Below are 12,983 nucleotides of genomic sequence, written 5' to 3' on the forward strand. Positions count from 1 at the left end.
GGAAAACCAGTTATCTGTTACCGGCTCAAAGTAACAAAAAAAAACGGCAGGAGAGACTTCGCAAGTGTTTCACGTTTAGGTTTTTAATTACGTGAAAACATATGAATTTCAAACTGGACAGCTTTATACCATGTGGTGGTATCTAATCTTGTGTTCATGTCACATGGTCTTCCAGGTCTTCGTGTGGTGATTGCTGGGCCCACAGGTTCAGGCAAGAGTGCAGCGGGAAATGCCATCTTTGGACGCAGTGTATTCACTTCTGCTGCTGGTTCCTGCTCTGTCACCCAGGCGTGTGAAAGCGCCGAGGAGGAAGTGGAGGATGTCGGGAAGCTCCTGATCGTCGACACACCGAGTCCATTGAGTCCGGGACAGAGGAGGCGATGCCTCCAGCTGTGTGCTCCAGGCCCTCACGCGTTCCTGCTGACGCTACGTGTGGGCCGCTACGATGAAGAAGACCGGAACCAGGTTGAGAGTCTGGAGAAAGTGTTTGGAGAAGCGATGTATAATTTCACCACAGTTCTTTTCACACACAGGGACAATATGGAGATGACAGGGGAACGGTTGCAGGACCACATCGAAAATGCCAACCCCCACCTCAAAAGCCTGCTGGAGAAGTGTGGGCAGAGATACCACGTATTTGACAATAGGAAAAAAGATGACAGAAAACAAGTGAAAGAACTTGTGAAAATAGTTGATGAAATGGTACAGGCTAACGGTGGTAAGCACTACGAGAGACCCCCATCGCCCTATGTGAAAATCATATCAGTGTGTACCCTGTTCTCATGTGCAGCTCTTCTGAGATGCCTGTGGACATACTGGAATAACGTAGACGATGTCAGGCCCGTCTTGTTTTCTGGAACTGTCTTTGGGATAGGAATTATATGGCTGGTGAAGAAAACATTAAAATACTGACCTCTGTGCCATGATCTGACATAGCTTCAAAGGAGTAGAATGTTATATGATTGGATTGATTTCGATGAATACATCAAAATGCATTTAATAGAATTCTGAGCATGGATATAGTGGCAGGGGGTGGTCAGATGATCAAAAACTCAAAAGACAGATTTGATTCAAAGAATAATTTGAAACGAAAGACAAACATGCCCTCTATGGACCACTTCATTGATTACCATAGATGAATATATAGCCATTATATAGCCATATGTGATATAATTATCCATTATTATATGATCTATAACCAACCATATCCATTATGAAGGAGAAGGGACAACTGATCCTGTATCAGCACTGCTACTCTGAGGTGTGTCACAGATATGAGCGTGAGTATTTTGGATCCATCCATCTTCATGTAACTGAATTCAGTCTGCTCCAATATTAACTTTAGGGAGCTCAATCTTTTGTCGAAATGTTTGGATACAGAATTACAGCTGTGATTTAAAAAATAAGAGAAAATTAGAGCATGTAGAAAACAATTTCTAATTGATGTAAAATGCTTTATAATGAAAGCAATGTTTTAATACAGAGGTGCAGTGATATCTTAAAGAAATGCATAATCATGCTTGATATTGTGAACGAAATGCATACATATATAAACCTCCCTTGTAGAAATGCTGAGCTGTGGTTTTGTTATTCTTTCTTTCCTTCTTCTTTGGTACCCACCGGTAAATTCCAGCCTGGTATTTGCCTACAACCTATCGCAAAACAAAAAAAGCAACTATAGAGCACACGTCACATCAGGGAGAAACCAGGTCTGATATCTTCTAAATGACTTCGTTGTTACACCTTGAACCCGGAGAGAAAGCACTACTCACAAGAGAGGAGCTGTGAACAACTAATTTGCTAGTGCCAGATGAATAAGTTAGAAGGTGCTTATGTTGCCATAATAATGTTAGTTTTAAAAATAACATTGCATTACATTCCAGTGTTTCCCATAGTGGTTTATAGTTAAGTTTATAATGAACTAGCGTTGGAATAAAAAATGAAAATCAATGAAAAATAAATAAATACAGTGCATCCGGAAAGTATTCACAGCGCTTCACTTTTCCCACATTTTGTTATGTTACAGCCTTTTTCCAAAATGGAATAAATTCATTTTTTCCCTCAAAATTCTACACACAACACCCCATAATAACAACATGAAAGAAGTTTTTTTGAAATTTTAGCAAATTTATTAAAAATAAAAAACTAAGAAATCACATGTACATAAGTATTCACAGCCTTTGCTCAATACTTTGTTGATACACCTTTGGCAGCAATTACAGCCTCAAGTCTTTTTGAATATGATGCCACAAGCTTGGCACACCTATCTTTGGGCAGTTTCGCCCATTCCTCTTTGCAGCACCTCCCCATCAGGTTGGATGGGGAGCGTCGGTGCACAGCCATTTTCAGATCTCTCCAGAGATGTTCAATCGGATTCATGTCCGGGCTCTGGCGGGGCCACTCAAGGACATTCACAAAGTTGTCCTGAAGCCACTCCTTTGATATCTTGGCTGTGTGCTTAGGGTCATTGTCCTGCTGAAAGATGAACCGGTCAAGAGCGCTCTGGAGCAGGTTTTCATCCAGGATGTCTCTGTACATTGCTGCATTCATCTTTCCCACAATCCTGACTAGTCACCCAGTTCCTGCCGCTGAAAAACATCCCCACAGCATGATGCTGCCACCACCATGCTTCACTGTAGGGATGGTATTGGGCAGGTGATGAGCGGTGCCTGGTTTCCTCCAAACATGACGCCTGGCATTCACGCCAAAGAGCTCAATCTTTGTCTCATCAGGCCAGAGAATTTTGTTCTCCTTCAGGTGCCTTTTGGCAAACTGCAGGTGGGCTGCCATGTGCCTTTTACTAAGGAGTGGCGTCCGTCTGACCACTCTACCATACAGGCCTGATTGGTGGATTGCTGCAGAGATGGTTGTCCTTCTGGATGGTTCTCCGCAGAGGAACGCTGGAGCTCTGACAGAGTGACCATCGGGTTCTTGGTCACCTCCCTGACTAAGGCCCACCTCCCTGACTTCCGAACTTCTTCCATTTACGGATGATGGAGACCACAGTGCTCACTGGGAGCTTCAAAGCAGCAGAAATCTTTCTGTATCCTTCCCCAGATTTGTGCCTCAAGGCAATCCTGTCTCGGAGGTCTACAGACAATTCTTTTGACTTCATGCTTGATTTGTGCTCCGACATGCACTGTCAACTGTGGGACCTTATATAGACAGGTGTGTGCCTTTCCAAATCATGTCCAATCAACTGAATTTACCACAGGTGGACTCCAATTAAGCTGTAGAAACATCTCAAGGTTGATCAGTGGAAACAGGATGCACCTGAGCTCAATTTTGAGCTTCATGGCAAAGGCTGTGAATACTTATGTACATGTGATTTCTTAGTTTTTTATTTTTTAATAAATTTGGAAAAATGTCAGAAAAACTTCTTTCATGTTGTCATTATGGGGTGTCGTGTGTAGAATTTTGAGGAAAAGGAATAAGGCCGTAACATAACAAAATGTGGGAAAAGTGAAGCGCTGTGAATACTTTCCGGATTCACTGTAAACAACCACATCATCCAAGTAGACTGCACAACCCTCCAGACTGGTCAGTACTTTGTTCATGAGGCGTTGGAATGTGGAAGGGGCATTTTTGAGACCAAATGGCATGACTGTATAGGTATATAGTCCACTATGCGTAATAAAAGCAGATATTTCCCGCACACGGGTTGTTAATGGCACCTGCCAGTATCCTTTAAGTAAGTCCAGTTTTGTAACAAACATCGCAGCACCAACCTGGTCGACGCAGTCCTCCAACTTAGTTAATAAGTTTACTTTATGGTAGTCCATGCAAAACCGAAATGAGCCATCAGGCTTATTAACCAAAATACACGGTGAACTCCATTCTGCAAATGCAGGCTCTGTAATACCATTTATAATCATATAGTCTATTTCAGACTCTAGATGTTTCCGCTTTGGACACGATAGAAACGTAGGCACCTAAGCACCGTTTCAATCACCTGGTCGGCCCGCTCGGTCTGGCTGTTGGTCTGTGGATGGGAACCCGAAGATAAGTTGGAAGTGGACCCGATGAGTGTACTAAAATTAGACCCTTGCACCGGATGAGTCTTATGAAAGTCTTTTGACAAGTCTTTATCCAGAACGAATCTGGATGGTATCCAGCTTCTGTCCTCGGGGCCATAGCCCTCCCAGTCAACCAAGTACTGCAGGCCCCGAACCCGAAGGCGAACGTCCATGATCCGCCGCACAGTGTAGGCTTCGCCCCCATCGATGAGTCGGGGGGGAGGGGGGGAGGGGGTGGGACAGAGAGGGTGGGTAACAGCCGGTTTGATTCTAGACACATGGAATGTGGGATGAATCCGGCACATGGTGGATGGGAGTCTGAGGTGAACTGCAGTAGGGCTGAGGATCTTGGTGATGGGGAAGGGGCCAATGTATCTTGGCGCCAGCTTACGTGTCTCGATGCGTAGTGGGATGTCTCTGGTGGTCAGGAAAACTCTCTGTCCAATGCGGTAGGTGGGTGCCTTGGACCGACGCCAGTCGGCTGTTGCCTTCATCCGGGTACTGGCGTGCTGCAGGTTGATACGGGAAGCTCTCCAGGTCCATCACCGGATGAAAGCTTCAGACGACGGGACTCCCACCTCCTCCTCTTGGTCAGGAAAAAACGGGGGTTGATAACCTAGGCAGCACTTGAAAGGGGACAACTTGGAGGCAGAGGAGGTGTGGGAGTTAATAGCATATTCAGGAGGCATTACGCTCACATAGGCACCTAAGCACCGTTTCAATCACCTGGTCGGCCCGCTCGGTCTGGCTGTTGGTCTGTGGATGGAAACCCGAAGATAAGTTGGAAGTGGACCCGATGAGTGTACAAAAAGCTTTCCGTGCCGTGAATTGAGGACCTCTATCGGTGACTATGTTGGAGGGAATGCTGTGAAGACGAATAACGTGTTGGGTAAGTAAATTTGCGGTTTCTTTGGCTGATGGAAGTTTGATGAGGGGAACACAGCTTTAGAAAACCTATCGACTATGGTGAGTATGGTGGTGAAAGTGTTGGAAGGAGGCAGAGATGTGGACTCGAGTCATTGTGACTCGGACTCGAGTCGACTCGAGTCACCTTTTTGACGACTTGCAACTTGACTTGACAGAAAATAATTTACTTGAGACTCGACTTGGACTTGGAAGTTAAAGACTTGAGACTTGATGTGACTTGAGACATGATGACTCGAATGACTTGTTTGTGTTCGTTTTGTTTTCAGTTTAAATATTATTCAAATGTTCAAGTTGTCAAGGTTACCGGTATGCGAGCGCATACACTGGGAATGGCATGGTCATGATTGGATGACTGCCCTGTCATGTGAATGTGATCTGATCATGGCGACCGCGACTGTGCCAAGAGTCATCACTTTTGGATTTAAAAATTTCATATGTGATGGAAAAAAACGAACTGCTGAATGCAAGACCTGCTCAACAACGATTTCTGACAGCCAGAGTACAACATCAAACTTTGTTCGTCATTTGAGGACTCATTCGGATCGGTAAGTGTGAGGGGTGGCTCATGTTAGCTAACGTTAGCCAGATAAAATGAAATAACCAGTGCTTAGTTTGTAAATCAGGAGGTCCCGATACAAAAAGAGGCTGCTGTTCCGTCGCGTCAGGGGGAGAAAAAAAAGTCCTGGAACGCCGCCAAGAGTTACCAACTATCCCTTATTAGCCGGGACATCCCATACATTGGGCTAAATTAGTTTGTATTGACTGCTACTCTACTCTGCACACTGATCGGAATCCTTGTTGCTTCAAAAAGTTACCGGTTATTTTAGTCTGAACACTGTGGGTATGCTCAGTGAGCATTACTTCTTCTTTGTGTGTCCTTCTGTTGCCGCCACAGCACCCGACCATGATGCTGCCCCCACACAATTGCACCCCCAATACTCTCCATTACCAGCTCCCAAAACAGACCACAGACACCAAATGCACATTAAATAACACATTTAATAAACATAACTTGTACTAAACGTTTGTCAGAAGCCGTTTCTACTTACCTCCTGCCCCGCGCTTTGAAAGCGCCGTAGGACACGGTGTCGTGGAGGAGGAACGGCTGATTAATTTAGTGGCTGTAATGCGACTATCAAAACCAACTATAAGCCGGTGAGAGGGCGAGTACAGGGAGATCTGTCCGACACGAGTCCAAGGAACGAGCATGAGTCCGTAGCTGCAGTTAAAGAGTGTTTATTGATACTACGACAAAACATTGCTCTGCATAGATGGTATTGCATTTGGACTTAGATGTTAGTGTTAGCGTTTAGTGGTCAACAGAAATATCGGCACCCTGACTCACCCTCTCTGTTGCAAACAACAAACAGACTGATTCCTAAATAGGCACAGGTGATATTAATTACGCTACCATTCTGCCCCGGTGCCGCGCGCACACACACACACACCATTACCACTGGTGAAAAAGTAACAAAACACATTGCTGCTCCTACAGTCAATATTTGGCTAGATTTTATGTCATTTTCAGTAAAGACTCATCTAGATATAAAACGTGTGTTAAGCAGCCTACTCTCACATCTTTACTTGACGCAGAGCGCACAGCTGATAGGTATGTGGTTTGTTTACATGACGTCACGGATTCAGTGTGGACAGAGCGTCTGATGTTACGCGATGAGACGCGATAGTGATTGACGTTAAATTCAGATTTAATATGACTCGACTTGGGACTTCACTTGCCGTAACCAAGGACTCGACTTGACTTGACTTGACATAACCTGTGACTTGAATTGACTTGACTTGCCCAAGAAAAAAATACTTGGGACTTGCTTGAGACTTGGACCAAATGACTTGAGACTTACTTGTGACTTGGATAAGAGGGACTTGGTCACATCTCTGGAAGGAGGTAACCCAGTGACTAATGCTATGTGGGACCAGAGGCGGTGAGGGATAGGGAGAGGCTGTAACAGACCTGACGGGGGTGAGTGGGAAGGTTTACCTTGAGCACAGACCGAGCAAGCAGCAACAAAGTCCAAGACATCTCTCTTCATGCCTGACCACCAGAACCTTCTCTGAATGAATGTGGTAGTGCATGAGATCCCGGGATGGCATGAGAGAATAGAGGAATGTCCCCATTGTAACACCTGCTATCTGGCTGCCGGTGGAACGTACCGGCGGTTGTCCGGACAGTTACTGTGACCTGCTTTGTCGTTCTGAGCATTGCGGACAATGTCCTCAATTTCAAGCTGTACAGCATTGACGAAGCAGTTGGATGGTAAGATGGTGTCTGGCCTTTCCTCCTTGCTGTAGGGTTCGAACCGTCTGGAGAGTGCGTCAGGCTTGACGTTCTTGGATCCAGGACGGTAGGCAAGCGTAAAATTGAAACGGGAGAAGAATAGGGCCCACCGGGCTTGCCGAGAATTGAGTCTTTTGGCGGTCTGCAGATACTCCAAGTTCTTATGGTCAGTCCACACCAAAAAGGGGGCTTGAGCTCCTTCCAGCCAGTGCCTGCACTCTTCTAAGGCCAGTTTGACCGCCAGAAGTTCCCAGTTGCCGATGTCGTAGTTCTCTTCTGTTGGTGATAGGCGGCGAGAGAAGAAAGCACAGGGATGGATCTTATTGTCTTTACTGGAGCGTTGTGATAGGACAACCCCTACCCCGATGTCGGAGGCGTCCACCTCGACTACAAATTGTCTGGTAGGGTCAGGGTGGATCAGGATAGGAGCTGAGGTAAAACGGACCTTGAGGTCAAGAAATGCCTGATATCATTCCATTGGAAAGTTCTCTTGTTGGATGTGAGTGCAGTGAGGGAGGCAGTGAGGGAGGCAGTACGAGCAGTCGTCTGGCAGTCGGAGGGTTGCCGGTTCGATCCCCTGCCCGGGCTGTGTCAAAAGTGTCCCTGAGCAAGACACCTAACCCCCAAATGCTCCTGACGAGCTGGTCGGCGCCTTGCATGGCAGCCAATCGCCGTTGGTGTGTCAGTGTGTGTATGAATGGGTGAATGAGAAGCATCAATTGTACAGCGCTTTGGATAAAGGCGCTATATAAATGCCAACCATTTACCATATAAATTCCAACCATTTACCATTTAGGGAGGCAACAGTGGTACTGTAATTCCGGATGAATCAGTGGTAGAAGTTGGCAAACCCCAAGAAGCGTTGTAGGTCCTTGCGACTGGTGGGTTGTGGCCACTCGATCACTGCCGTAACCTTCTTGGGGTCCAGTTCTTAGTTCAGTCACTTGGCCTTGTTTCCACGTCGGAGGAATGGCTTTTTGGCCGCAATTCTTCCATGAAGACCAGTTCTGACCAGACTTCTCCACACAGTAGATGGGCATGCCTGGGTCCCACTGGTTCCTGCCAATTCTGAGCTGATGGCACTGCTGGACATCTTCCGATTGCAAAGGGAAGTCAGCATGATGTGTCTTTTATCTGCTCCACTGTTTCCTTGGCTGACCACTGCATCTATGGTCCTCACCGTTGCCTGTTTCTTTGTGCTTCTCCAACAGAGCTTGGACAGCACATCTGGAAACCCCTGTCTGCCTTGAAAGTTCTGCTTGGGAGAGACCTTGCTGATGCAGTATAACTACCTTGTGTCTCGTTGCTGTGCTCAGAATTGCCATGATGTATGACTTCTGACATTAAACTGTCTTCAGCAACTTCACCTTGGAAGCAGAGTTTGGCTGTTCCGCACCTAGTTTTCACCCTCCTACACAGCTGTTTCTGTTTCAGTATACAATATACGATGATCATTGTTCTGAAATATGATCTAAACAAATTATATTTATTGAAACATGTACAAAAACAGTGAGAAGCAGCAACACAAATAAACGAGTGTATTGAGCCAAATACTTCAGTCTCCATAATCATAAACCACACACTACTGATATAAAAGCATCAGAGAGGGAAAAAAATGAAATAGCAGAATGCAACTATAAAAAGATAGAATAAATGTTATGTGTGGATCTTATTGTGGCTACACTGGGATTTGAACCCCAACCTTGTCTGTCGCAGTCATCTTTACCACTACGCCACAGGCCACCCTATATTAACACGCTGTTTGTACTGTTAATATTGACAGTGCTGGCCACACTGGACAAGTTTCGCACATAACTCATTAATAAAAAGCTGCTGTAGAAAAGCAGCCCCCTTTAAGCATAAACAGGCAATATAATAATACTATTAGTACTACTACTATTACCACTACTACTAATAATAATAATAATAATAATAATAATAATAATACTAATAACTGCTGAATTGATTCACTTTAATGCATGCTGCCAAGGAGGTTTCATTAATGTCATTGTCATTTTCCCAGTAAGATTTCTGAGAACACTGAGAAAATATTCCAGTTCATTGATGCCTATTTTTTATAGTATTTTTTGTAGCCAAAAGCGACTCCTGCTCCTACTCCTGCCCCTGCTGCAATAGCAGCAACAGCGGGGCCTGCCACACACAATGCTGCCCCTGCACCAAGTAAAGCAAAGATTGATATGAATCCCTTATTTCTCAAAATTGTTGCAACGATGCAAGTTGCTTTCTCTACAGCTGCTTTAACCTCTTCACACCAGAGGTTATCAATCTCTTCAGCACTCCTACTTCTTTGCTCTCTGTCTATGATATCTGGCAACTTTTCCCTCAGAATGTTTTCAATCTCCCTGTGAAGTTCAATGGAAGCAGTTTCGTACATATTATTGGTGTAAAAATGCCCCTCATTGTCGTTCAATACATCCTCTATTTTGTCAACAAACTTCCTCACTTGTTCATCATCATGTCTTCTGTTATTTATTCCATGGTATTTATTCCCAAACTTCTGTACAAGATTCCTAAACTGTTCATCCCTACTTAATCGCTCCTCAAGTGTCTCCCCACCATATTCCAATTCGTCCATCCCTGTAAAAAGAACGATGGTGTATGGCTTTACCATCTCACCAAACATCCGCTCAAAATGTTCAATGGTTTCTTTCTCCTCCGTAGTGTACCTAGTGTTTATACCGATGACGAGGAGGAAGACATGCGGGCCTGGTTGAGACAGACACACACACCTCCCAATCTCTGTTTCAGTGCAATCTGAATTTGTGTCAAATAACCCCGGGGTGTCAATCACGACAAGCCTTTTCCCAAATCTGACAGCTTCATGTTTTTCACACTGCTGCAGTCCAGATGTCACGCCTGTTGTAACCTTAAATTTCCAGTCCTCTCTTCTGGTGCATCCCAGGATAGTGTTTCCAGATGCGCTCCTTCCATGTCCTGTCTTTCCAATTAGCACAATTCGTCGAACTGGCTCTACAAGAACATTGAGGCAACATAAAGAAGTCAACATAAAAAGAATAAGAGCAAACATAATTAGAGAAATTATAACTATTTACTAACTGGCATTTCCAACATTTTGATTACTTAATTAGTACTTATTTCAAGGAAAAGTATAAAGGCTTTAAGCTACAGATCAAAAGCAAAAATTTACATAACCTCTTGGTGGGCTTGGCCTCTGGGAATCCACAACTTTTTGTTGTTGACTAAACTCCCTTTGCCAGTGACGAAAGTCTGCAATAGCAACCAGTGTTGAGGAATAGATGACCAAACAAATCACAATTTAAAACAACTTTTGTGGAAATCATCGATATCAGCAATTCAAACTATTGCTCTGAAGTGACAGACTCATGTGTGCTGAACATCATTTTCCTCACAGTCTGAACACACAACAGAGATTATGCATCACATATCCAGACCAGTGCCTGTTCAAAACTTTTTTTCAGCACTTGATGAAATGTGACCCGAAAATGAGGAGGTTCTGACCTTTTTGAAAAAAATGAGTGAGCGTAATAGCGTTGTTTATAGGGCACTAAATACAGGCACGAAGTTGTATGCAAAAATGCTGTTAAAAAGTATGAAAAAACAAAACAAAAGTCGTATCTGGTTGGAGCCCGTTCATCTTGGAATCTTTGAAGCTCAATATCTCAAAACTCTCAGATAGACGCAGATAGAACCTTCTCATTCTCAGCACACGGTAAAAAATGCTAAAAATGTCTCTCGGTGGTCGTCGACTACTTCTCAACATTAAAATAGGCCAATAAATCAAGAGAGAAAATCTCAACGAAAAAAAATATCTTACCGTCAGTCTTAAATTCGGGGTTTGGGTGTCTTCTCTGCATCGTTTCTGCTACTTAGCGTCTCAGGATTTGAGTGCCGAGAAATGCAACAAAAAGTATATATTTCTGATGATAACGCCCCCTTCAGGCACTGAAGTGATAGGATATAGTGCTTGAATAGTTGGATACTCCATTGTGATAAAAAAAAAAATAATAAAAAAAAATAATAATAATAATGATAATAATAATAATGTAAGATTTTGCAAAAAACCACCATGAACAATTTATCAGTCCAAATGAATGGTAAAGTAGTGACGTCGAAACCTTCAACGATATACAGGAGTCATGACACGCGAGCTCTTTTGGACAGAGTTGACAATTTCAACTCGCTTCGTTCGTGACACTACGTTTCACCAAGCAAGAGAACACATTTTTATCCGAAGTATGGCGTTAATTTTGAGCAGACGCAAGAATCGAATAATAATGTAACTGGCAAACACGTGTTAGCACAAGCAGGCTTCTTCTAAATGGCTCGTTTACGAGAAACGGCGCTGTTGCACATTGAACCGGAGAGGGAGCACTACACAGAGAGAGGCGCTGTCAACAACGAATTTTCTGGTGACACATGAATTATGTGGACGTGCTTATGCTGCCATAGCACCAAGAATACCGGCCAAATGAAGCCCACGCCAGTCGATAAGGAAATCCCAAATCATACACAACACTGCAATGGTGAACTTGTATTTATTTTCAGTGGCACTACAAATATGGGCCACATTCTTTTAACAGTTTAGAAATATTGAAGTTATTGAGATGCGATTTCATATTCCATGATATACGGGAGAGCTGAGTCGAAAGTAACGCTTTATGTTCGATCCCATTTACTCCAAAGTTAATAGAGATAGAGATCCCATATTTTATGACACAAAACTTGCACTCGTCCTTCACTATTGCCAACTGTAATTTTCATTCTAAGATATATGAGTTGAAAATGGATAGAGAATGAGAATGGATAGAGTGCAATGTTACTTTCGTCCCTGCCAAAAGTACTTGATTTAAAATAAAAGATTCCACGACATCCTGGGACTACTGCGATTACAAGTAGGGCCATGTTAAATCCCTTTCACCCTTCATACTGATAGAGGACAAATCAATTACCTATAAAACCTAAACATCTACCATCATACCACCATAAGCATCTACCGTCTAAACATACCTAGATGAGTCAACAAAACACACTCGATCTAAAAAAATTGTATATTTATTGAAACATGTACAAATAATAAGAAATGCACATGCTTAAATGCAATTATGCAATATATGCGTACAACACAGTGAGAAGCAGAAACACAAATAAATGAGTTTATTGAGCCAAATACTTCAGTCTCCATAATCATAAACCACACACACTACTGATATATGAAATAGCAGAATGCAACTATAAAGAGATAGAATACATTTTATAAAACATTTGTCAACAGAAACTCTAAAACAATGGTCAGTGGCATCACCAGCACACAAACATGACAATTAAATAAATGGCGATGTGAACTACCATTTCCTTTTTGTAATGGATCATGGGAATACTATAAGAAACTGCCATTTCAAATTAGGCTTTCCATGAAGACGGCGTAGACTTCCCGAAAAAGAAAATGTTAAAAGGACTTATTTTAAATTGTGAGATGAACTGTGTATGTTCATGAACTTAAAGATGAATAAGCACAATTTAAAATGTACATTTAAATTTTAATCATGTCATGGTTTTGCACACAGAGAAAGAAAATAAAATGTTACCTTGCATTTTTATGAGAATTTTTTCATGGTTATGCTTCCATACAAGAGATGACAAGATGAATGTTTTCCCTCTAGAATTGTAAAAACAGTACATTGAAAGAAAACATGATATATAGACATGCGAATTATGATATATAGACCTATAACCATTCCTGGGTC

General features: G+C 43.1%; 1 protein-coding gene across 1 annotated transcript; it reads right to left on the minus strand.

Annotated features, from left to right (window-relative positions):
* Positions 1–9,235: 9,235 nt before the first annotated feature.
* On the minus strand, positions 9,236–11,155 carry LOC133139451 (GTPase IMAP family member 9-like). The gene is made up of 3 exons (XM_061259006.1): positions 11,054–11,155; positions 10,411–10,485; positions 9,236–10,227 (listed from the first exon to the last, which is right to left on the minus strand). Exons 1-3 carry the CDS (start codon positions 11,091–11,093, stop codon positions 9,305–9,307), a joined length of 1,038 nt encoding a protein of 345 aa, XP_061114990.1. The 5' UTR covers positions 11,094–11,155; the 3' UTR covers positions 9,236–9,304.
* Between the last annotated feature and the right edge of the window lie 1,828 nt (positions 11,156–12,983).

The sequence above is a fragment of the Conger conger genome, chromosome 10, assembly GCF_963514075.1.
Source record: "Conger conger chromosome 10, fConCon1.1, whole genome shotgun sequence".
NCBI lineage: Eukaryota > Metazoa > Chordata > Actinopteri > Anguilliformes > Congridae > Conger > Conger conger.

Excerpts from the sequence above, each read along its gene's own strand:
- LOC133139451 (XM_061259006.1), bottom strand. The coding sequence starts at position 11,093 with ATGCAGAGAAGACACCCAAACCCCGAATTTAAGACTGACG. Across the intron at positions 10,486-11,053 it reads CCCCGAATTTAAGACTGACG|ACTTTCGTCACTGGCAAAGG; the intron begins GTAAGATATTTT and ends TTGCTATTGCAG. Across the intron at positions 10,228-10,410 it reads GAGGCCAAGCCCACCAAGAG|AGCCAGTTCGACGAATTGTG; the intron begins GTTATGTAAATT and ends ATGTTCTTGTAG.